Raw genomic sequence first — 26,920 nt, 5'->3', positions numbered from 1 at the left:
TTTAAGTACAGCATTGGACAGGCCAAGGTCACGGTCAACATTTTCTTTCTTACATGCCTCATTGGCCAGTCTATCAACGATCATGATACCTAATTCCAACATGGGACGAAATCCACACAAATTCGATACGACAGTTGTTCTCATTGGCAGTTATCACATTTCTTTTAATATCACAGATAACTTTAGACATAGAGCCTGACGGGCTGTTCATTGATTTCAAAGCACTTTGAGAGTCACAGAATATCACTCCACCTCCATTTTCTTTAAGGTAGTCTGTAGCTAAGTAGATTCCTGTTATTCATCATTTGCTTGTTTGACACTATCATCTCTTTTTCTTTATATATTACAATTGCACAGCCTGTGCTACCTGTGTTTGTCTGCACAGGACCACCAGTAAAAGCATAACATTCACTGATTTAATACTCTCTATGTGTCTGTTAATAATTTCTAGTGACACATATCACATCCGTGTTTAACATTTGCTTACTACCAACAGGAGTGTAATTAATAGGAACTGATATATCCATCCAAGGAGGAATGGCATTAATGGGTTCGTCTGGGGTGATTGGGACATTCAGTTTCAAGAGATCTGCAACACTTTTATGAAGCCACGCCCCAAAGAGTCTTTTGTGGAAGGTTAGCGAGATGGTCGGGATTACTTAGATAGAACATCAACTCAGTTTGAGCTGTAGTTTGGGGACCATTGTTCTTCAAAACTTTGACACAAAACATGGTATTAAGTAGAGCTATCCTCTCAGATTGATGGGGGGGGGGGCAGTCCGAGCTCTTTCCTCATGTTTACAATTCTGGTTGATTTTGGGCATCCTGGAATGATGCTCATGGCTTGAAACTGCAGCTGGCCTATTGGCCCATACTGGGCAGTCCCATTTACACCCAACCCCTATTGCGCATATAAGCATCCAACCTATGTTTGAAGCTATCCAGTGTATTCGAGTTATTGATGATATTTGGTAACTTGTTCCATTCATCCACTACTCTGTTTCCAAACCAGTGTTTGCCAATTTCGAGCCTAAATCTAAATTTGTCTAATTTAAAATCATTGTTACGAGTTCGCTCCTAGTTGGATAGTTTGAGTACCTTGGTAATGTCCCCTTTGTTTAGCCCTGACTTCCATTTATACACCTCTATCATGTCGCCCCTCGCTCTACGTCTCTCGAGGGAGTGCAAATTAAGATGCTTTAACCTGTCTCTGTACTCAAGGGAGTGCAAATTAAGATGCTTTAACCTGTCTCTGTACTCAAGGTTCCTAATGCCCGGGATTAGTCGTGTCATTCTCCTTTGAATTCTTTCTAGGGATTCTACATCCATTCTGTAATACGGTGACCAGAATTGAACTGCGTAATCCAAGTGGGGTCTCACGAGCGAAAGATATACTGTAGGTTTAGGATGACCTCGCTTGTCTTGTAACTAACACCCCTTTGTATGAACCCAAGTACTTTATTAGCCTTGTTTCGAGCAAAAATACACATTGTTTACTTGGCTTAAGATTCCTTTCTTATCATTAAATCTTTCTCACATTCGGATTTCTCTATAACATCATTGTTCATCTGGTATATGGTTTCTCTGTTTACATCTCTTAAACTAAGTACTTTACATTTATCCACAGTGAATTTCATCTCCCATTTTTCAGATACACACACACACGTTGGCACACACAAGCGCGTCACCACCACAATCCTGCCACTCACCCGCCCCCCCCCCCTCCCGAAAATCTTACGTGTATCTAAAACTTATTATGAGAGACCTGGCAACTGTGAAAAACAAAAGGTGTCTAATCTAGTCCGGGCAGCGTGTAAAGCTGGCGTGAGACTAGCCAAGCGGTCAGACGGCCAGACCACGGAGGAGGACGAGAGGAGAAAGCGTCAAGCTAAATGTTGCCAGTCAAGACTAGTAAGAGCTGTTAGTTGGGTCTCGTACGCAGTACTCTGGCAACAGGAACACTGTTAAGTAAGGGTGAGCTCCTTACATGTGTTGTGAGGTTAACACAGCTATGACATGCAGTGCAACTTAGCAGGTATTTTAAAACACAACTAAAGGAGTGAGGAGAGCAGTCAACGCTTAGAATAAACAGGCATGACTACACAGCCACCAACACACCCCGGCCAGTCATTGGTGGCGGCGGCCAGGTTAGTTGCCACCTTGTGTTTACTAAGACGTGTCACCAAAATGTAACATTGATATCCTTTTCTAACATGCTATCGATGCTTTATATTTAACCGCTTTCTCCTGTTCGTGTACTTTCATTTCCAGAAATATATTTATGACTTATGATTCGGGTACACAAGATGCAACCCGAAAAATTAAAGCTTAGTCAGGTTGTTGGCATGTACTGTATACTTGCAGTAGATTTCAGTACTAATAGACAATAAATATTAAAGATTTTAATAATTAATTATCTTTATTTTTTTTTTAATTGGGCACTCCCCTACATCCTTTTGTAAGGTGAAGCGCAGAAGCGTTTACAGTGCCCAACAGGGAAGCTTGCTAAGTTCATGCTTGCCTTTATGTCTCATGAGTTAAGGGCGTAGAAACCTGAAGCGTCAAGGGCATAGAAGCCTGAAGAGTCAATGGTTTATATCATCAAGTTATTGGAAGCTCTAACAACTTGTCCCTGAATACGAATTCGCAACTTTCGATTTACAACAGGTACCTACTTTACTGCTAGGTGAACAGGGACTAATGGGGGCTAGGAAGTATGTCCAAACAACTTCCACCGGCCCGGGAATCGAACCCGTGACATCTCGCTTGCGAAGGCAAGAGCGGTACCACTCTACCACCAGTAACCCCAATTATCTTGATGTGAGAATTGAATTTACGAGTGTGCTGTAGTTCAGTTAACAACTACTGTATAACACAGCTCCTTCTCAAACACACTGCTCAGAATAATTGTGTTTCTTTCTAGAAACTGATTCCTTACACAAAGAGTTTTATCTCTCGTAATATTTAAAAGTTTATGTAATAGTGTAATTACCAACCTTGTTACGCGCTTAATTAAAGACATTAGTTGAAGCGCAGTAATAATACTATAACAAACACAGCAACCAATAACCTGGAAAACATGTGTGCTTTTTTTTTTTTTTTTTAGAGGAGGAATGAAGGAAGATTAGAGGTGGGGGAAGGAAGTTATAGTTCGGAAATTGAAGAAATTCAGGAGGAGGTAAGAGAGGGCGGGCTGACCGCCTAGCTAAGCTAATAGTGTGTTAGGGTTGTGTCATGGGTTAGTTATTGTCTGCCGGTACAGGCACTAGACAGCCTACCCTGTCCCATTTATGGGTGTTTTAAGGGCCTTATTTCATATTCCACCGACCCTACTGGCGGATGCTGGTCTAGGGAGGTTGTCTATTGCCTGGCCGTGTAGATCGGGGGTGGTAATGGACCTTTTGAGATTTCGTAGCATTTTGGGAACCATGTATGGTTGTTGTCGTTATCTGGTGGGAGTCTTTGAAGGAGTTCTTGCTCTGATCGTTCTATCTTTTGCCAGATTCTGCTGGCCAGGGTGTGCAGCTGCTGGTTGATGGGTTTCATTCTCAGGTCTCTATGTATCTCGGCTGTGGTTCTGGTGAAGGGGTATCTTTCACCTGTGACGAATCTTAGGACTTCATTTTGGACCACCTGTAATTTTAATATTTGAGTGGTGCTCATAGTATGAAGAGGTATTGCTGGGTAAGTTAATATCGGTGTGATAAATGATGTCACCAGGCGGAGTTTTAATTTTCTCAGGAAGCGCTTTAAAGCGGTATAGTTTTCTCAGCTCTCTTCTTGCTTTTTCCTTCCTGCTGTGGACATGATGGGAGTAACCTGTCGTGGATATATGTAGGCCCAGGAGGGTGCCTCTGCTTTTGTATTCTATCTGGGCATTATTGGTTACTAATGGATGGGTTTTCCTTCTGCATAAGGGTATCACTGTGAATTTCGGGAAACTGGTTTGGATTTTCCATTGTTTTTCGTAGTTATTTACCCTTTCTAATTCCCGCCTGGTGTTTTCGGCCTGTAACGCTCGCGATTTTCCTTGATGTGTTGTTATTTGAGTGATGTCGTCTGCATACATAATATCTTCGTTACCTATTCTAGTGGGAGGCGGGGTGTCACTTGTGTAGATAATATATAGGGTGGGGGAGAGGACGCTTCCCTGAGGGACTCCACTCATGAGTGGGAAGGTCTCTCCTGTGTGTTGTCCTACCCTCAGTCTGGCATTTCTGCCGTCAAGAAAGTTGCAAAGCAACTTTTCAATGTTGGTGGGAAGTCCGAGTTGGAGGGTCTTATATTTTAGACCGTCGTGCCAGACTTTGTCAAATGCCTTAGCGACATCCCGGAGAGTTAGATTACATTGTCTACCACTCGCCGCGGCTCTGGCTATGTTTTCACATGCCAGGGCTATCGCTGTTGTGGTGGACTTCCCTTTCCTGAACCCGAATTGTCTGCAGTTGACTCTGTTTGTTGTTTCCAGGTGATTTCTCAGACGGTTATTGATGATTTTTCTAGGATTTTTCCAGGTACTTCGAGGAGGGAGATCGGTCTGTAGTTTAGTGGAACGGCGGGGTTCTTTCCTTGTTTTGGTGTTAGGGTAATAATGGCCTCTTTGAATTTAGTTGGGAAGTAGCCCGAGGCCAGGCAAGCGTTCATTGTGGTTCTCAGTCTCTCCATGGCCGGGTTGTCTGTGTGGCTGAGGATCTCTTTGGTGATGCCTGAATAACCAGGGGCTTTATTTTTGGTATTGGAGATGGCTCTGTTGAGTTCTTCCGAGGTAGTTGGTTTGGACAATGGGCTGTCCGCTCTCAGATCCTCCCATATGATTTCAGGGGAAGGCTGAGTGCGGTGTGTCTGGCCCCGGAGTTCATCAAGGACGAGCTCCTCGTGGGTACCATCGAATCCCCTATTCTCTTCATTTGTGATTCGGAAGATGTTCCTCCATATGTCCCTGAATATGGGTTCTTTGTCTTGGTCGTCATATATTTTACTTCCTGCGTGGTCAGTTATATATGATGACTCGTTATGGCTGCAACCTTTCAATCTCTTAACTCGACGCCAGAACTCTCCTGGATCGTTGTATGTATGTGAGAATTGTTCAACTATTTCGGCCCATTTAAGGTTGCTTTGTTCCAGAGATCTTGTTTTTATTTCCTCCCGGACTCTTCTGTATGTATTGTAGCTTACGATGTCCCAACCATGGGTCTCGGCTCTCTGTTGTAGCAGTTGGAACTGGTTTGTGAGGGCTATGAGTTCTGGAGTCTGTCGTGGGTGCGGGAGAGTTCTGTTGCGTTTGAGAGGCGTGGCCTCCTGGTAGGCTGTTCCTATGGCTTCACACCATGTGTTGATTTCTTCGTCTATTATGTTCACCGGCTGGTTGTCTATGGTCTGCAGGATTGTCATGTCCTTGGCCTCAAGTTTGGCTGTAGCTTTTTCGTTGAATAAGTCCCAGTCGGTCTGCTTGGCGATTCTCCGTGGTGGAGCTGGTATAGTTATTGGTGTTGCTGAGATGGTCATGATTATAGGTAGGTGGTCGCTGGAGGTTACAGGGCCTTGTTCAAAGAGATAGTTGTGGAAGCATCTGCCGTTTGTTATTGCTATATCTGGAGTAGTGGCTGAGTTCCAACTGTAGAACGTGGGGAAGTCTGGGCCTATTAGTTGGGCTTTTTTGTGTGCTTTATTGTTTGCCCTATGTAGGGCAGGGAGTGGGGGGGGACGAGGATGTCAGGACGAGGACTGTGTGTTTGGGAGGGGGGTGGTGTATGAGAGAGGAGGATGTGAGGAAGGGGAGGGTGTGTGTGAGAGGGGTGGGTGTGTAGGATAGGAGACTGTGTGGGAGGGAGGTTGTGCATGAGGGGGAGTGTGGAGGTGGGGTTCCAGCACCAAAACAAGACCAAGGTCATGGACAAGTTATATGCCAAGGCGCTGAATGAACCACGTGTCACCATCGTGTTTTATGATTTCTCCTTTTCACGTGAACAGAAATTAATAAATTAACTTATGCATTGTACGTAGTGTGTTGGTATATTCTAGTTTTCTCTTTTTGTCTGTAGCTCCGTGTGTACAGGTGTGTGCTCAGATTCAAATTCCAGATTTGCCCCACGCAGCTCGAGGTCTAGCGGCCAACACGGAGTTCACGTGTGTGTGTGTGTGTGTGTGTGTGTGTGTGTGTGTGTGCTCCCATCTTGTATCCATGAATTAGGCAATAATCTTCGTTTTCAAGGTTTTATTGTGTGTGTGTGTGTGTGTGTGTAATAATAATAATAATAATAATAATAATAATAATTAACAGTTTATTGAAAAAGTTCTGCAGCCCGAAGGTTGAAAATATACATTGGACATAAATGACTTATTACATACATTGGTGGTTTAACAAAAGCTTTCATTAGAGAAAGGTGAAGGAACATACAGTGAACATACGGATTAATGTTTACACACGTAGATCATGTGAGCTAAGGTGTTGAACAGCAGACACGTAGTGTAGTAACTCCCCCACGGATGGCGTTATGAGGGGCCTGACGTGGTGTAGTAATTCCCTCACAGATGGTATTATGGGAGAGATCAGACAAGTCTCAATGTTAGATCTATTCACCGAGAGGTTGCCTCCTTGTCAAAGGCTGAAGATATTTGAAGATGGATGAGCGGAACTGCTTGGGATTGATTATATGACATAGGAATAAGGATTCAAGGACCAGGTTTAAAGGTAGATGATAGTGGATAATTGATGGGGAGTAATAATTAGCCACAGATAAACACAATTCCGGATACGTTATGAAGGAGGGAGATTGACATTTCTCATAATTTTTGGATTTACATAATTGTTCTGTTAAAAGATAAGACGAGTAAATGAGAACGAACTTTCAGTTATGGTCGTACTTGGGATGGACAGTAGTAGTAATAATAGTAGTCGTAGTAGACGCTGCAACAACTGAAGGAAAAACATCCCCCAGCTGTCATGTTCGAGAAAAAACAGGGGGGGATGGTATAGAGAAAAAAACACTGAAAAACACAGGGAGGTGCAGGCCCTTCAGGCCTGGATGCAGACGGGTGGTCAAGCATCCTCAGCACTAACAAGTTTGGCGACGCTGCAAGTGATCTCTGCAAGAAAGCTAGCAACCTCATGCTGCCATCACCTACAAGCTCTGATGGCCTGCCGCCTCATTCCCCTGAACAAAAATCCAGGATGTAGGCCTATAGGGGTGGGGGAAGTGCTGAGACGGATCATTGGAAAATGCATAATGGAGGTATTCACCAATGATGTCAGGGCAGCTGCAGGGAACCTGCAAGTGTGTGCTGGCCACCAGGCAGGGTGTGAAGCTGCTATTCACGCCATGAGAAAGATATTTCAGCAGCGTGATTGTGAGGCATTACTCCTGGTTATAATAATATTAATGGTTGCCCCTCGTGTAACGAGGATGGCCGGCCCAAGGGCCACATAGGCGTGAATTTGTTTTAGGTGTAGAAGCTGTCGCCAACACAACAGCCACATCCTAAGTTAACGAGTTGCCTGACCCAGTGTTAAGGAATATTCCGAGAAGACCAGACAACTCGCCAACTGCACTGGTTAACCATTATCCCTGGAATACGATCCGCAAATCGATTGACATCTAGGTCCCCAATTACTGCAGGGTAAACTGAGGCAAATGGCGTAAAGAAACGTGCACATAGTTTCACCCTGCCCGGGTATCGAGCCTGGGTCCGCTCGCTTGAGCGGGTGAGGATGCTGATCATTACACCACAGGTCGCTTCCAACGCATTCAACATAATCAACTGCGAGGCTACACTGCACAACATACAGACCTCTAGATAACCAGCTTCAAGGCCCCAAAAGGAGATACCACCCAACAGTCAATTGAGGGAACTTAGCAGGGGGATCCGGTCGCCATGGCAATGCATGCAATAGGTCTTTCCATGCTCCAACACACAATAAACTATGAAACAACCGAAGTCAAGTAAGTGGCTTATGTTGATGACCTTACATGAGCAGGAAAAGTTAAGGACATCAAAAAGTGGTGGGACCTGGTAATATCACGGGTCCACAAATAGGGTACCATCCAAATACCAGCAAATCCTTCCTCGTTGTGAAGCCAGAACACTATGAACAGGCAATAGAGTTGTACGGCGAAAGTGAGGTCAAAATAACAAAGGACGGCCAAAGACACCTAGGTGCGGTAGTCGGCACAAATGACTTCAAGACCAAGTACGTAAGGGAAAGGTAAATGAGTGGCTGAAAGAAATTCAAGCTCTGTCGGAGATTGCTAAAACTGAGCCACATGCAACTTTTGTGGGCATTCACCCTTGGAGTCAAGCATCTCTGGAATTACCTGATGCGCACTATCCCCGATATTGGAAGAAGCCATCAAGGTCGCTTTTATCCCAACACCAGTGAAAACCCCTTATTTAACCCCAGTAGGAAGGTCACTCCTTGCACTACTACCAAGACTGGGAGGATTGGGATTGACTAATCCAGAGGAGCTTGCTGCCACCGAACAGCAGAACTCTGTCAAGTTCATGGCAGCTCTCACTGAGCTTATAATTAATAGCTCAGAAGGCAACAAGTCAGGTGGATACCAACGAATTAAACAAGATTCGACGGTCCATTACGACAGAACAGCAGCACACCCAAAGTGATAAACTTCAACAAATGATGTTGCAATTGTCAGAGAACCCGAAAAAAAAGTAGCTATAGCGCAGGAGGTGGGTGCCTCGAGCTGGCTAACAACGTTACCAATATAGGAAAAAGGTTTCAGCCTTAATAAACAAGAATTTACAGATGCCATTGCTCTTAGGTATGGTTGGCCAGTAGAAGGTTTGCCCTCCCAATGAGTGTGTGGCTCATCCTACGACATCGGCCACGCCATGGTGTGTAAGAAAGAAGTCTTTGCATGCATGAGGCATGACCAAGTAATGGATTTCACAGCAAATATGTTGAAGGAAATCTACCATGACGTCACGGTGGAACCGACCCTCCTTCCATTGGACGATGAGAATTTCCATCACAGGCCCCGTTATAGAGCAACCCACGTTGGTGTCAACTTGATTAATGTTAATACGTATAAATTACCTGAAGGACATTCCCACTGTGAGTTTCATAATAAATACATCAGTTTATACGAGTCTAATATATATATATATATATATATATATATATATATATATATATATATATATATATATATATATATATATATATATATATATATATATATATATATATCTTGATAAAATCACGGGATTTTATCAAGATTTATCTTATCCACGTTTTCATTGTGGATTTACATGAAATATATATATATATATATATATATATATATATATATATATATATATATATATATATATATATATATATATATATATATATATATATATATATATATATATATGACTACCTGAAACGTGACTCGTAAAAACTTTCGGTGGTTATATAATCCACTCGCAATTCAGTCATCCACTCACACGATCGTCGCACTCACAAAGTAGAGGGGCGAAGCCTGCAGACACGTGCATGTTGCGTGTCATGCCCCTGACTAAAACCAGTGACCTTGAGTTATTTGAGGTTTGGCTGCGACGAAGAACGTAAATTATCATCGTAGAACGTAAACCTACGTGTTCTTAACCATCCATATTGATATCTAACGCCTTGTCTTTTCCAGCCACTGACAACCATGCCCTGCACTATAGTGCGTTTTTTCTCAGCTGAGAAAAGATGCCCCGCCCCTTCTCATGAATTACAGCTGATTGGCGATTTCAAACCTGTCCGATTTCGTCCTGAAGTAATGATGTATTTTTAAATGAGTTTATTCATAATCGTTGGGATGACCGTTTCTGACGAGAAAGACATCAAGCTAAATTATATAAAGATACATAAATTCATTATTTCAATCATAATTACGTAGGAAGTTTATCAGAAGTATTATACATGAATTAACTGTTTAATTCTGGTAGCATACTAAGACAAATTACATATCAGTAATACTACATTATACAAAAACTAACATTTTAAAAGATTAGAATCACATTGAAATATTTACACCGCCGTCAGCAGAGGCGGGAAATATGAAGTTGTTAGCAGTCACATTTCTATTTTTTTTTTTAGTTTGTATACAGTACTTGCAGAATCGCCGCCCTCCGGGCGGCTCATCCGCTAGGCCACGGTAGGACGCCACCCTCCGGGAGGCTCCACATTGTCTCACTGTTCAGTCTCCAAAACTTCTTCTTCCATCAATAGTTCATTAACGGTGTATGTAAGTTCCACCATGTTTTTCACTACAACGGTACAGCAAAGTATATTTTTTTAGCATTAAACTGCTATTATTTTATTGTCTAATCATCACTACATATAACACCACCCATCATCACTACATATAACATCATACATCATCACTACATATAACACCACCCATCATCACTACATATAACATCATACATCATCACTACATATAACACCACCCATCAACAGTACATATAACAACATCCATCATCACTACATATAACATCATTCATCATCACTACATATAACACCACCCATCATCACTACATATAACACCACCCATCATCAGATCGGTAAAGTAGTTTCCGAGATTCTCGTGCGGACACACAAACAAACAGACAGTCTTCTTTGATTTATATAGATAGAATCATCACTACATATAACACCACCCATCATCACTACATGTAACATCATCCATCATCACGACATATAACATCATCCATCATCACCACATATAACATCATCCATCATTACTACATATAACACCACCCATCATCACTACATATAACATCATCATCCATCATCACTACATATAACATCATCCATCATCACTACATATAACATCATCATCCATCATCACTACATATAACACCATCCATCATCACTACAGATCGGTAAAGTAGTTTCCGAGATTCTCGTGCGGACGCACACACAAACACACAGACATACTTCTTTGTTTTATATATATATATATATATATATATATATATATATATATATATATATATATATATATATATATATATATATATAGATAGATAGTACAGTATATAACTTACAGCATGTTACATTAGCTTACAGATCGATATTTTCAGTTTACTTTTTACTGTTCGTAGCGATATTAAAAGTAACAGTGTGTGTCCGTCGTGCAGTATGTCAAGGATCGAGGCCACCAGAACCGTTAGCCGTCTACAACCTTGGTCACTTCAGCCGTCTACAACCTTGGTCACTTCAGCCGTCTACAACCTTGGTCACTTCAGCCGTCTACAACCTTGGTCACTGCCAAAACGATTAGGTTGTTGTCTAGACGACTAAGTCAGTGCCAAGACAACCAGGGCAATGCAAGGACAAGATAGCCAGAGTCAAGGGAAAAAATACAATGCTGAACATTACGGAAAGATTTATACCCCCGGCAGGCACAGGAGCATGATCAGAGTGAGGCGACAAGTGGCGATGGAATATCAGTAGTTTCCCCGCATCTTCCACATACTATGTTACATACATCTCCCGCTCTTCAATTTAGGCATTTTTTATTGATTGCTGTCCAGTTTCTGGTTGGAAGGTTGTAAATACATACGAGGAAATAGAGTAGGGGGAAAGAAGATTTATCTGGTATTTTATCTTTAACGAGTTAGTAAATCACATCCTTCCACTGCTGTCGTTGTGTATTTATTGACTCGGCCCCAGGCAATAAAAGAGTATGGGTTATAAACGTACACAGGGGAACAGTCTCAGTACGTGTAAACACTTGTATGGCGCCAATATATCTAAAAATGAAAATATAATATCTCGCTGAAACGAATTCCTGATTTATGGCTAAGAATGAGAGACGTGGCAAGTGACAACAGTATTTCCTCTTAAGTTATATTTATGAAAACAACTAGTCGGCAGCTGCCAGGGAATCTTACACTGAACTTCGTTTTATAGTTCTTTAATTTCAATCAAAATATCTAACGTTTATCCGGAAATGTTTATGATTTTTATGATTCGGGTTAAACTTACCTAACCATTGGGTCTGGTGCCAAGTAATAATATGCTCCATTGTTGATGGTTTGCATAAGTAAAGTTGGTTGCCTATTTGCACCAAACTTGGGGTAATTACATGTGTAATGTAATCGATTACTCCAGTACACATAGAGTTCCAACGCACAGTATTCTAATATACATGCTACTCAAACACACACGGTACTCCAACGCACACAGTATTCCAACGCACACGGCACATCAACGCACACGGTACTCCAACACAGACGGTACTTCAACACATGGTATTCACCACATACGTACTCCAACACACACGGTGATCCGATGCACACAGTACTCCAACACACACAGTACTCCAACACACACTACTAAGTGTGTTGGAGTGCACGATACACACAGTATTCCAACACACACGGTACTTCAACACACACGGTACTCGAAAACACACGGTACTCCAACACACACGGTACTCCAACACACTCATTATTCCAATACACACGGTACTCCAACACACACGGTACTCCAAAACACAGGACTCCAACACACACGGTACTCCAACACACACACAGTATTCCAACAGACACGGCACTTCAACACCTACGATACTCCATAACACAGTACTCCAACACACACGGTACACACACTCCAAAACACAGTATTCCAACTTACACGGTACTCCAACACACATGGGTACTCCCAAAACACAGTATTCCAACTTACACGGTACTCCAACACACAGTATTCCAACACACACGGTACACAAAACACAGTATTCAAACACACGGTGCTCAACACACGGTATTCAACACAGTACTCAACACACACGGTACTCAACACACACAATTACTCAACACACACATTGATCCAAAACACACAGTATTCCAACACACACGGTACTTCAACACACACGGTACATGAAACACAGTACTCAACACACACGGTGCTCCAAAGCACGTATTCAACACACACACGGTACTCCAACACATGGTACTCCAAAACACAGTATTCAACACACATGGTACTCCAACACACACAGTATTCCAACACACACACGGTGCTCAACACACATGGTACTCCAAAACACAGTATTCCAACACACACGGTACTCCAAAGCACACAGTATTCCAACTTGCAGTACTCCCAACACACATGGTGCTCAAAACACAGTATTCCAACACACACGGTACTCCAAAACACAGTGTTCAACACACATGGTACTCAACACACACAGTATTCAACACACACGGTACTCCAACACATGGTACTCCAAAACGCAGTATTCCAACACACACGGTACTCAACACACATGGTACTCCAAAGTACAGTATTCAACACACATGGTGCTCAACACACACAGTATTCCAACACACACGGTACTCCAACACACATGGTACTCCAAAACACAGTATTCCAACACACACGGTACTCCAAAGCACACAGTATTCCAACACACACGGTACTTCAACACACAGTATTTCAACACACACGGTACTCCAACGCACACGGTACTCCCAAAACACACGTTACTCCAAACACACAGTATTCCAACACACACAGTACTCCAACACACACGTTACTCCAACACACGGTACTCCAAAACACACGTTACTCCAAAACACACAGTATTCCAACACACACAGTATTCCAACACACACGGTACTCCAAAACACACGGTACTCCAAAACACACAGTATTCCAACACACACGGTCCTCCAAAACACACAGTATTCCAGCACACACAGTAATCCAACACACACGTTACTCCAACACACACGGTACTCCAAAACTTTACGTTACTCCAAAACACACAGTATTCCAACACACACGGTACTCCAATACACATGGTACTCCAAAACACAGTATTCAACACACACGGTACTCAAAACACACACGGTACTCCAAAACACACAGTATTTCCAGCACACTCGGGTACTCCAAAACACGGTATTCCAACACACACGGTACTCCAGCACACACACGGTACTCCCAAAACACACGGTACTCCAAAACACACAGTATTTCAGCACACGGTCCTCCAAAACACACACGGTACTCCAAAACACACGGTACTCCAAAACACACGGTACTCCAAAACACACAGTATTTCAGCACACACGGTCCTCCAAAACACACAGTATTTCAGCACACACGGTACTCCAAAACACACGGTACTCCAAAACACACAGTATTCCAACACACACGGTCCTCCAAAACACACAGTATTTCAGCTCACACGGTACTCCAAAACACACGGTACTCCAAAACACACAGTATTCCAACACACACGGTCCTCCAAGACACATAGTATTTCAGCACACACGGTACTCCAATACACCGTTTTGCCTACTAAGTCAGTGGAGCCATGCAGTCTATTTACATAAAGGATTTTCGTCAGATTTAAGATAAACTAACTAAAACAAGCTGTAGTAATACCTATGACAAAAAATTACACTAAAGACCAGAGATCCTTATGTCTCTAACCCAGAGGCAAGATGTTCTCAGTAAGAATTCGTCAATGATAATGATAAACTTCATCAATGACCTTTTCTACTTGACGTCACGTGCCCGTTCACTACTTCTTATGCCCTTGTCTTCCTTCCTATCTATCACCCTCCTCTAATCTTGCGTCAGTGTCTGTAATCCTAGTGTCGTGTGAGGCCGTGCCTTGTCACTTCGTGTGTAGAACAACTCAGCTTGGTGACTCCTTTGAAATGTTGACACTCACTAAATGTGACTAAGAGACTTGATGTAGTAACTCAAGTAGGTTATCTCCACCTGACTAATAGGTTAGTAATAATACATTGATAACAAGCGTGCCAGTCGAGGTATTATGCCAGTTACCAAGAATGTATGACATTTTCATATTTGACATAATAATAAGCAAATATAATCATGAAAGTACAGTAATCATGATTATGATTAATTTTATTTATGATCGTTTATGATTTTCTGATGTTGACTGGACCCTATCATGACTGGTAGCCATTTGCCTTACAACCTTATGATACAATACAGTATGTATGTGGAAGCAAGCTGTCTTCAGATTAGCCCCCTCAGCTTATGTCACCTTAAAATTAACCCCCCTAACCGTAACTTAACCTAACCTAACCCCAACATAGCACTAGGGTGTTAATCATCAGGTGAAAGTTGATCCCTAATTTTCTTCTTTACATTTTTTTATTACGACGTGAGGCCGAAGGTGTTCTTGTAGTATTCCTGTGCCTTTATCATTCCCTGGATGGTGTTGTAATGGCTAATTTTCGCCCGTGTGTGTGTGTGTGTGTGTGTGTGTGTGTAATAATAATAATAATAATAATAAACGGTTTATTAATAGAGTTGCAGCCGGTGGCTGAAAATATACAGACTTACATTTGATTTAGACATAATGATATAATATGCATTGAATACATTTACAGGGCTGTACAGTACATAAATCGGGAGTTGTTTATTATTTTAACAATAGATGGGATGGTGCTGTTCTTATATCTATCGGTGCGGGCTCTTATGGGCTGAATTTTGTTGTAGTGGCGGACTGCGCGAGTTGGGTGGGGGGCTGCCGGTGGCAGGAGGTGGCGATGGCGAGAGTGGTGCAGTAGTCCACTGCCAAACCTTTCCAGTGCTTGGTGGTGGAGGTCACTGAGGGATGGAATTTCCAGGGTGGAGAGAGCGTTGGTGTAGCTGGAGTATTCTGCGCCGAGCATGATTCTGCAGGTCCTTTTCTGTACCTTCTCTAGCTGACGTTGTTGGGTGGAGTTGAGAGAAGATGACCAGGCTGGTGACGCATACGTTAGTTTGGGGAGAATAAAGGCGTTGTAGATGGTCCTCAGCTCTGGCATGGGTGTCCCAAGTGACCTAAGTCTTCGTAGCATGTAGAGACGGTACGAGGCTGCCTTGACTGTGTTATTTACATGGGCCTTCCAGTCAAGTTTGTTGTCTATAGTTACACCCAGGAGTTTGGCAGACTGCACCAGCTGGAGAGGATGGGCACCCACTGTGACTGCTGGGGCTTGCACTGGAGTGGTGGCGGTATTGATGTGCATGACTACGGTTTTGGTGTGGTTGATGGTGACCTTGTTCTCTGTAGTCCATGCCTGTGTGTGTGTGTGTGTGCAGGGGCGGATCCAGGAATATCGAAAGGGAGGTACAAGAAGTTGTGGATGGGGGAACAGATTGAGCCAAGTGAGCCCACCCAGCTTTTATTTTGGGGGGGGGGGGGGGCGCTGTATGCCCCCACCCAGAAATTTTTTGGAATTTGACCAATATCATGGGTATTTTGAGGCCATTTTTAATCCATGTACATTTGATATTAGGAGATATTCTGAAGTCAATAGTAATTACGTTTTACTATACAAAAATGCCAGAGTACAATGCTTCATTAAAGAAAAGGCATTGGAATTTTCTGATGAAAAGGGGGGAGGGGGGGTCCGGACCCCCAGGATCCGCCCTTGGTGTGTGTGTGTACCTTACCTAAGCTAATAACCAAACGTTGTACCGTACTTACTAAAAATTTATATCCAATTAAAACACGAATTTCATATTTTGGTTCAGCTTCTATTTATTAACCAGTACATTCAGAGATAGAAATATTTATATTACTTGAGTTGATTATGATACGTCATGCACCTGCACCTAACATTTGACTTCCTGTAATCTGCTTGTGTCAGGTTTCCTTGTAATGATTGATTACGTAAAATAAATCTACTCTCACATTATCGTGAATTTCTTAGTTATCAATCTAAAGTAATTTTAATTCACATTATTTTTTCCAAGGAACGTAATCTTCTGGTGTTCACGGGACCATCACAACTGCCTAGTGTGCCTCATGGCTGACTAGCTATCAACAAGTGAAGTGCCTCTGCACCTCCTCAGATATACGTGAGATAAGGTGTCGTAGCAGCGATAAATCATAATTATCAGAGTCAACACTCCGACGCACTTACCGATAATTTACAGTTTTATTTTTAAAAGAAGAGGAAGACTGGTTGACTGCAGAGTTCAAAGAGGATCGAGTGTGAGGAGCAAAGATTAAGTGAGGTTAAAGGTTGAACCATCTAAACAGTTTCACGTGAATCTTTCATGAACAAAATTACTTAGCCAGCTGTCGTAAAGTTTATAAATGATATGCCTCCTTGTACTTACCTTTCCATACTCTTATTAAAGAACGTCACTAGAATAATCAGTTTTATCTGAGCATGACTGGCGATGGCATTGGGAGTACTGGCGTTAAAAGAGATGTTACTGACATTAGTGACCTAGAATATGCACCCTAGGGTACTGTGTTCCTCCTAAGTTGTTATTGAACCCCTCATAGTGTTTCTTGACGCCTCTACTAACACGATAGCAGCACACACGCACATCCCATCGCTACCGAAGCTCCAAGAAGTGGTTGTGTTGTTCCCTCCCCGCCTTGAACCAGACTGGCATAAGCTGTCAACCCTGTTCTTGGTTCTGAGATACCAGGCTTTGACAGTTACTGATCTAAATTTTAATGACATTATTGAGATTTACAGATGCATCTACAGAATCATCCTTCTATGTTCTTAAGGCTGTTCCTTGTTGCAATTAGTGAATATGTTTCATCGCGGACTAAAACATAAGAGTAGAAACGACATAGACCCAGTAGTCTGTGCCCTCTGTAGAGTAATAGTAGCGGTTGTTGAATTGATTGATTGATTGACTGACTGATTGATTGATTGATTGATTGTGGTAATTAGGCTAAATCCCCGGTGATGCATCAGCCTAGGTAATATGTCGCAGAATTAAAAATAAAATAAAGACAAAATACTAAGATTAAAAAAAACAAGGTAAAGGACATAAGTAACAAAGACATAAAACTTTCGTAAAAAAAAAAAAACCTAAACGTTAATAGATAAAACTCAAAACTTCTATAGAAGGCCGGTTTCCTCCATAATGGAGGATGTCCTTCCTCTAACCCCCCACAACCAAAGAGATAAGGTAAGACACCCCGGCATTAGAAGAGGTGCTAACTACGAAGATTTCTGAGATTGGGGCACTTCACCAAGAGGTGTCGAACAGTCAATGGGACCAGGCAGTTATCACAATAAGAAGGGTACGCCCTCTCCATTAAAAAACCACTAGTCAGCTGTGTGTGGCCAACACGGAGGGGGCCAAACCAGTCTCCCGGCGGCGCGACAGTCCCTGATATCCCCAGGAATCCAATGCAGGATGGACGTTGTGGAGCTTGTTTGCTCCGATAGCATTCCATCTGCGTTGCCAACTCAAGCAGATGGGAGCTTTTATTACTGGCTTCATATCAGAGGCAGGTAGAGGGGAATGATGTGCCACAGGGCGAGAAGCAGCTGCTTTTGCCACAGCATCAGCACATTCGTCCCTCTTCTCCCCCACATGGGCTGGAACCCAGCAAAAACTGACTTTCCAACCCCGATGTTGGATGAGAAACAGCCACTGTTAAATATCTAAAACTAAGGAATGGGGTGATGTGAGACTTGCTAAAGCCTGGAGACCACTGCGAGAAAATCGCTAAAAATTTTAAAATTGCTATAAGGTTGGGTAGAAATAATCTTGAGGGCAAGTAAAATACCTGACAACTCTGCCATACAAATGGATGCCATAATGGGGAGACATAACGTCCAGACAGAAGTCGGGAAAAACTACCCCAAAATCCACCCCTGCATCCAACTTAGAGTCGTTGGTGTAAACTGGGATAGTCCCTCTGAGAGAAGCAGGGGGACCTCTGCTTACCAGTCGTCTCCACTTTCTCCTGGAGAATATATGGGAAATGGAGGAAATCCCCCAGGCTCTTAAAGACGCCCCCACCGTTAATATTTATAAGAACAAGGGAGACCGGTCAGACTGTGGCATTTACCACGGGATCTCGCTACTGTCCGTAGCTGGCAAGATTATCGCCAAAGTCCTCCTAAACAGACTTCTTCCCGAGGCGGAAAACTTACTCCCAGAATCTCAATGTGGCTTTAGACCATTACATGGCACCACTGACATGATCTTTGCTGCCCGCCAGATACAGGAAAAGTGCAGAGAACAGCGTCGTGGCCTGTACATGGCTTTCATCCACCTAACCAAGACCTTCAACTCGGTCAACAGGGAAGCCCTCTGGTGGACCCTCAGCCGTTCTGGCAACCCACCAAAATTCATTGCCATTGTGAGGCAACTCCACGATGGCATGCCCGGCAGTGTCGTGCACAATGGCACCCAGTATGAGTTCTTCCCCATCCAAACGGGGATTAAACAAGGGTGCGTACTGGCACCAACTCTATTTTCCATTTTCTTGGCTGTCTTCCATACTCGTGCCAGCGCAAATTTAGCAGGCGGGGTGGACATTCAGCACCGGGTGAATAGTCTTTTAGGACGATTCCTGGCAAGTACAAAGGTGTCGGCAGCTTTCATTACTGAACTTCAGTATGCAGATGACCACACCCTTGTCACTCACACTGAACACGACCTACAGGAGATCCTGAACACCTATGCAGATGCTTATGCACACTTCGGCCTTGAGGTGCATTTGCGTAAGACTCAGATCCTCTTTCACCTTGTCCCTGGTTCAGCCACACCTCCACCAACCATCCAACTTAACGGTACTACCCTCACTAATGTTACCCACTTTCGGTATCTCGGCTCCCACCTGTCCACAACCGCGTACATTGATGAAGAGATTCAGCATCGGATCAGATGTGCAATTGTGCATCCCAAGCCTTTGGTAGACTCCGAAACCGTGTCTTCAGCTGTTGGGAGCTGAAATTATCTACAAAGTTACACGTATATTGAGCAGTGGTCCTCCCCACTCTGCTATATGGCAGTGAGACATGGGTCACATCAAGGCACTTGAAAACTTTCACCAATGTAGTCTACGTTCCATCCTCCGTGTTCGCTTGGAAGACAAGAGAACAAATACCAGTATTTTTGCTGACACCAACTGTAGGAGCATCGAGGCTACCATTATCCATGAACAACTACGCTGGACTGGCCATGTTACCCGAATGGACGACAGTAGACTGCCAAAGCAGCTACTTTACAGTCACCTAACGAATAGTAAACATAACGCCGGCAGGCAACTGAAGAGGTATAAGGGTAGTCTTAAGGCTCCCCTCACTTGGGAGACGATTACTCCACACCGTAACGCTTGGAGGAGCACCATACAAGATGTCAATACTTTCGAGTTAGCCCGATTGCGCTAGATTCTAGCCCTCCACATATGCAACTTCTATGATCGACTCTGCCGGTCCCGTATCGGCCTCTTTAGTCACCTCAGAACTCACCAACCTAGGTGACATCCTTAATAACTCATATCATGGTTATGCACATCAACCTCTCCTCCGACATTGTCCCACCTCCTTCCATTACCCTAGGTCCGAACACACTCCAGGTTGTAGATTCCACGAAGCTCCTCGGCGTCACCATAGACAACAAACTAAATTGGAAACCACACGTCAGTGAAGTTGTCAAAGCCTCCAGTTTCCGTCTCCACCTGCTCCGCCGACTCAAGTCCCTCGGAGTTCCTGCACACGAGCTCCTCAGTGTATACACAACATTCATACTTCCCAAGCTCACCTATGCCTCCCCCACCTGGTCTTCCTCCCTAAATGCCACACAACGTAAACACCTAGAAAAAGTGCAAAAGAGGGCATGCAAGATTATTCTCTCCCCTTCCTACTCCACATATCAAGAAGCGCTCAACACACTGACCCTTTCGACTCTCACTGACCATCACCACGACCTCATCTACAAATTTGGTAAGAAGCTTCTACACCATCCCCGACACCGGCTCCTACTACCACCTGACATCCCCTGTCCGAGAATTGCTGTTCGACACCACAACCGCATCCAGCCCATACGTGCACGAACTGATCGCTATAAGAACAGCCCAGTCCCAACCATTGTAAAAATTATCAATAACATGTAATAAATCAGTGTATTCACTCCCGGTAAACACTGCTCCTTACACTGTCACTATGTTGAAATGAACTGTAGTTTGAGCTGATCCCCATCTAAGTTATTATATGTCTTATTTGTGTCACTTATGTCACTTGTATATTATTTGTAATTCGTAACCCATTCCCCAAATATGTAACTGTAAATTTTCAGCCTTCTGGCTGCCAAGCTCTTTCAATAAACCGTTAATTATTATTATTATTATTATTATTAATGATAGCTAAGTTAGTAGTAGTAATACCCAGGAGCTGTTCTAGGTTACGGATTGTCCTCATTAACAGAGGCAGATTTTTGTGCCGAAAATCATATGAGTCTTATAAAAAAAAAGTCACTGTTCATTAAGTTATAATTAGATAAAACCAGGAACAATATTTAATGTTAAACAGCAGACAGAAAACTTTCATAAAATCATACCACATACATGTGACATATACGTAGACGTAAGTATGCTAAGCGATATATTCATCATTTGTTCTGTTGAATTGCTTCACTTCTTACCTTGATCTTTAATCCTATAGGTTCGTATGAGCGCTCAGTCCACCACTAACAGCGGGGACAACAGCAAGCATAGCGAGACCAGCAACAGCCAGGAAGAGAACAGACTTCAACAGTAAGACAACGACGAGATAAACACCTTACACAGTACCAGGGAGAGGATGGTCAAAGTGTCAGCAAGAACAGCAGGTACAAGGAAAAAGGCAGATTTAGCAGCATAAAGAATAAACATTAAGGATAGCAAGAATAGTAAAAGAGACGTAAGTAGAGCATTAACCTCAGAAGCTGTCAAGAGCAGCAGCACCAGTACCAGCAGGCACAGCTGAGGTAATAAGACAAAAACATTACTAAGAAAAGTAGGCATAGCAACGGTAGTAGCAACAGAGACAGCAATATGGCGGAGATGGAGAAGTCGGTCACACAGCTGGTGGAAGAAGTGGAGGAGTGGAAGAAGCCATCCCATGCCACCCAGTACTTTGCTGCTTTCTCGGGTAAGGAGTATACAGATGTGCACACGCCCACATACACACATGTGCAAATATACGCACACATAACCACACCTGGGTACGTACAACAAACACATATGCACTCATGGTTACAGATATTTTTAAAAGTTTCTCCTCGATTTATTGATTTATTTTTTAATGTATGACATACTTTATCAACATCTTACTTTAACACTCTATGTTTCTCCTCCCGAATAGCATCAATGAGTGCCATGGCTGTAGGCGCAGCCATCGGTTACTCCTCCCCTGCCTCTGCTGCACTTCGTTACACAAACTCCTCTGACGAAAATTCCGATGCTTTCTACCTGACCAAGGGGGAATTAGGTTGGTTCTCTGGGTCCCTCAGCATCGGGGCGCTCACGGGTTGCATGCTAGCCGGATTATGCATCAACAACATAGGCAGGAAAGGCACTATGCTGGTGTCTGTCGTGCCTCTCTTGATTGGCTGGATCCTGATAGGTCAGAATCTGTTGAATGTGGTCCTCCTGTTAGGCAGATATATTGCACTTGTATCACTTTTTAAATGTGTTCATACCTGCATTAATCATCCAAGTGATTGTCAAGGTACCTGCGTGATTTTTCGTTTTCTTTATTCTGCCTCCTCAGGTTTAGCTCAAAACCTAGCCATGTTGATTTGTGGACGCATCTTGTGTGGAGTGTGTACAGGCATCAGTTCCCTCGTCGTGCCCACCTACACCACCGAGTGTGCATCTAAGGACATCAGAGGAGCCTTGGGTAAGCAAACTGGCATATCCTCTCATCGTCAGTACATTCATTTCACTTGTTTTCTGTGACTAATCATCACCATCGTAACAAGAGAAAATGGAGCATACTGTAAATGAGAGTCATCGTTTATAACAGTCCTAGTGAACTGGCTGTCAGAACAGAAAAGTCGAACTTAAAATCTTATCTTCAAAGCATTTCTGAGGTGCATGCGCATCTCTGTGCCATTATTAGCTATTCATTTTCAAAACTGTAGCCGGAGATTGCAAACAGGCAAGAACACAGTCAAACAGACACTCTCCTTTATATTAATATATTAAGACAATCTACACTAATCATCCCAGGTTGGTAAAACATCAGAGGCAATATTAGCTTTCTAAGAAAAATATTTCATTCACAAGATCATCGAATTTAATTCCTGTATACTGTATATGTTAGATGGCTCTGGATGTGTCTGATGAAGAACTTCTTTAATCTTGGAGAAAAAGAACTCAAATGTGCTCTTGTGACCAACCCTCTATTTAAACTCAACCGAATATTTCCTCAAAACATGGAAAATTTTCTGCTGTTTCAGGAACGGGTTTCCAGTTGTTCATTACGGTGGGCATTTTGTACGCTTACCTGTTTGGTTCAGTGATGGAGTCATGGCGGTGGCTGACAGCGGTGTGTGCTGTCCTGGGTCTGGTGTTCCTTATGCTGGCTGTCTTCCTCAAGGAGTCGCCTCACTACCTCCTCTCTAAGGGCAAGGAAGCACAGGCCAGGCAGTCTATGCAGTACTTTCGAGGTCAGGATTTACAGTATTAATTTTTTTTCATTTGACTTTTCAATCAGGATATCTTAGTCTTCTTATTCACTTGGTTATAAATACTGTATAGGGTTATCTACTATTATGCTGTATTTCAACAGTATGTCCCTTTGCCTTTCTAGCAGGCTATATAATCTTCATTAATCTCTCTCTCCCATTTTCTGCCAGTCATTACCAACTACTTTTTCAAGCATAATTTTCAAACAATTATTTTCAACAGTTTCATTTGGTGATAATTTTCTTTAAAAAGGCACGAGTAATGCAAGAAAGATTTATGAGTACAGTACCGTACTTTATGGTTTATAAGACGCACAGGTATATAAGAAACACTCATATTTCAGCAGGAAATATTGTATTTGGGAAGAAATCTTGTGTGTGTGTGTGTATTTTCTCCTGTAACCATAGTTTTCTTACAATAAAGGGAAAATAAAATCCAAATTAGCAGTGATATCTCCGTTAGCCGGAACAACTGGTGGAGAGCACTTCCAAGAAAAGAGAGATTTCCGGGTAACGAGACGACTCTCTCAAAGCCGGAAAAAATCCCTCATCCCCGGAATTGCACGGAATTTTTTCGGTAACGGAAAAATGTTCTCGGAAGTTCCAGAAATTGCCCATTACATTATATATCGAACCCGGAAAAAATCTCTCATCCCCGGAATTTTCCGGGTAACGGAAAAATTTTCTCGGAATTTCCAGAAAATGCGTCTAATTTCCATCTCTCAAACCCGGAAAAACTCCATCCCTGGGATTTTCCAAAATTTTCTGGGTACCAGGAAAATTTTCTCTTAATTTTCCGGAAAATGTGACCCTCGGAAAATCGTTCCCAAATCCGTAATTTTCGGACAATTCCGGCTTTGGGAACGATTTTCCAAGAAAATTTCAATTCCAGCTATCGGAGAGTTCCGGGTTTGAGGGATTCTGACTAATGTCGATATTACTGTACTGTATTAGTACTCACTCAGCTGTTATTGTTACGATTGTTACTCATACTAAGATGTCCATACTCAATCAAGCCCAGAGTACTGTCCTCATATCTGAGGGTTGATGACCACAGTCCTCCACTCTAAACGTTCTCCAAAAACAGGAAATGACAACTAAATACAAGTCTTTGCTGCACGACAATAGATGATGTCACTCGCTAGTGAGACACTACAAATGCGTGTTGATGGCTGTTGATGTTATTCACCATTATCATCTTAATTATAAGTTTCTTTCAAAAGCTAAAGGACATGTTCTAATAAAAATGATAAGATAAATGTTTCAGGTATCACATTAACTCAGAAGAGTTGGGTGCCTGCCATACAGACTCTAATCGTCTATGGTTATCATCAGTACAGTAGTTATAAATCCATCTTTTATATTTACTGTACAATAACAACATAACATATTTTTAATTCTGGAGTTGGACTGGGTAGAATTTAGCCTGCTGAAGACAGCAACTGGGGGATTCATTAATCTACTGGAGTCTGCAACTTCACATATAAAATGCAATTTGATTTCTTTAGCCATTTAAAAAAAGTCATATTATACATTGTAAAATGCAATATAAACTAAAAAAAAAATTTCACCTTTGCAATTCATAGAATTAGGCAGAAAATGAAGAAAGCACTTAACAGTTTGCCTCTGAAATCGAAACAGATATCATCGATTTACGCTTATGTTATCCCTGCTACAGGTAAGTCCTACGACATCGAGCTGGAGATGGCGGAGTTGAAGCAGTCCCTAGAGGAGTCGTTGCAGGTGAAGGTGAAGATGAGTGACTTGACGAAACCTTACATCTTGAAGCCGCTGATAATCACTATGCTCCTGATGGTGTTCCAGCAGATGGCCGGCGTCAACGCTGTCATCTACAACATTGTCATCATTTTTCAGGTCACCCCCCCCCCCTCTCCGTATACCCTGTTAATTATTCTTCTGAGCATCATTCATATCATTCACGTCTCGCATCTTCTTTTCCTCTTCACTTGTCCTGATCCCTCAAGATATCCTGATTTCCCCCTTCCTTGTTTTGTATTAGAATAAAATCAAGCCAGAGTATCTATTCCAAATGTTCCACCTCCCCTCATATGTATTTCATTCAATAATTAGAACAGTTGCCAATTAAAATATTTCTCTCTCCTACACATACACACAGATTATAATCACATTAAGCAAGTGGTTATAAAGCATTAGTTACTTTACTCAAAGTGTATTAGATCAGCAGCTTCTTGAAGGCGAGTTTCTGGTTTTTTGAGTCCACATCTGATGGCTAACATGTTGATGTTTTAAGCTAAGCTGATCTGAAGCTGTATTAAGCAGATCTCAGACTGACGTGGACTAGAGGTTCAGTCTTATACCTGTATCAACAAAATATAAATTACATCAACATTTTCTACATTTCATATTATTAAATGTACAGTATTCTTAAAACTTTGGATTGATTAAATCTAAATTAAAAATTTTATAGAAACTTTATAGTTGACTCATTATTAACATCATTGAGTTTCGTTTCTGTTTTCTAATATCTTGTTTTAATCATAGTTTAAAATTTTTAATTCTGTAGGAAAGAGTATGGTATTTCAGCAGCAAAAACTTTTGGAAATCCGTTTTTAGATATCATATTATTTGGAAAATCTTAACATATTTTTTAACCAAACATTAAGAGGAAAATTTTGTGTCAGTTAGGAAAGTGGTTCTTATACCTCAGGAAAACAGCTGAGTACATAGAAAGTTCTCCCGCAGGACTCCGGCAATACGTTATCCGACGACATGTGCACCATTGTCGTAGGTGTCGTGCAGGTCCTGGCCACCGCCTCCTCCACCATCCTCATCGACCGTGCCGGGAGGAAGGTGCTCCTCTCCCTCTCTGCTTGCTTCATGTCAATTTCCATATGTGAGTGTAGTGTCTCATAAGTCTTTGCATAAAGAGTGTGAACCTTTCAAGCATGCAGGTATCCCCCTGGTTACGGAAGGGTAACGTTCCTAAAAATCTTTCTGTAAACTGAAATTTTGTAATGCGAAACCTTTTTACCATTGACTCCCATTATATAAGTTAAGATGCGTACCCAAGGAAAAAAATTTCAGCCCAAAAAATAACACAAGCATATACAGGTATATGAACGAAAATAAACACATACAATGATTAATTCATGATGTAACACGACAATAAATGCACACACTTGATTTTAACTCACCAGAAACAATGTTGAGTGCTGCAGGAGGTGGTGAGGTGAAGTGGTGCTACCAGAATTATTGGGAGATACCTCTTTAAAACACCAAGTTTAATGCCCAATGCAATTCCTTTATGGGATCTTTTATTACCACTGCTTTTACTTAAACTTGATGGTCTTTTTCCACTCATCTTGAATAAGGGTACACAGTAACACAGATGCATAACTGAACACAAACTGGGGAAAGAATTCTAACTGAGCAACATCACTCAGTTGCTGGCAACTGGAGAGGTGAGAGAGCGAGTATGATTTTACTCCCGGCAAGTAGCTCACAACAAGAACGTAAAAC

The 26,920-nt window shown here is 42.3% G+C and overlaps 1 protein-coding gene across 5 annotated transcripts; it reads left to right on the top strand.

The window, feature by feature from the left end:
* The first annotated feature begins 1,836 nt into the window (after nucleotides 1-1,836).
* LOC121855682 (facilitated trehalose transporter Tret1-like) lies at nucleotides 1,837-26,861 on the top strand. 5 transcript variants are annotated; one of them, XM_042350765.1, is made up of 7 exons: nucleotides 1,837-1,974; nucleotides 21,412-21,879; nucleotides 22,093-22,353; nucleotides 22,501-22,629; nucleotides 23,192-23,401; nucleotides 25,098-25,294; nucleotides 26,144-26,861. In XM_042350765.1, exons 2-7 carry the CDS (start codon nucleotides 21,783-21,785, stop codon nucleotides 26,312-26,314), a joined length of 1,065 nt encoding a protein of 354 aa, XP_042206699.1. In that variant the 5' UTR covers nucleotides 1,837-1,974; nucleotides 21,412-21,782; the 3' UTR covers nucleotides 26,315-26,861. The 5 variants fall into 5 exon arrangements, with proteins under 5 accessions (XP_042206699.1, XP_042206700.1, XP_042206695.1 ...); XM_042350766.1 differs by having other exon boundaries at nucleotides 1,837-2,147; nucleotides 22,093-22,218; XM_042350761.1 differs by having other exon boundaries at nucleotides 1,837-2,147.
* Nucleotides 26,862-26,920: the final 59 nt, after the last annotated feature.

The sequence above is a fragment of the Homarus americanus genome, unplaced genomic scaffold, assembly GCF_018991925.1.
Source record: "Homarus americanus isolate GMGI-L3 unplaced genomic scaffold, GMGI_Hamer_2.0 scaffold42563, whole genome shotgun sequence".
Classification (NCBI taxonomy): domain Eukaryota; kingdom Metazoa; phylum Arthropoda; class Malacostraca; order Decapoda; family Nephropidae; genus Homarus; species Homarus americanus.
This window is presented reverse-complemented; position numbering and strand designations above follow the sequence as displayed.

Excerpts from the sequence above, each read along its gene's own strand:
- LOC121855682 (XM_042350765.1), top strand. The coding sequence starts at position 21,783 with ATGGCGGAGATGGAGAAGTCGGTCACACAGCTGGTGGAAGAAGTGGAG. Across the intron at positions 21,880-22,092 it reads GTACTTTGCTGCTTTCTCGG|CATCAATGAGTGCCATGGCT; the intron begins GTAAGGAGTATA and ends CCTCCCGAATAG. Across the intron at positions 25,295-26,143 it reads ACATTGTCATCATTTTTCAG|GACTCCGGCAATACGTTATC; the intron begins GTCACCCCCCCC and ends GTTCTCCCGCAG.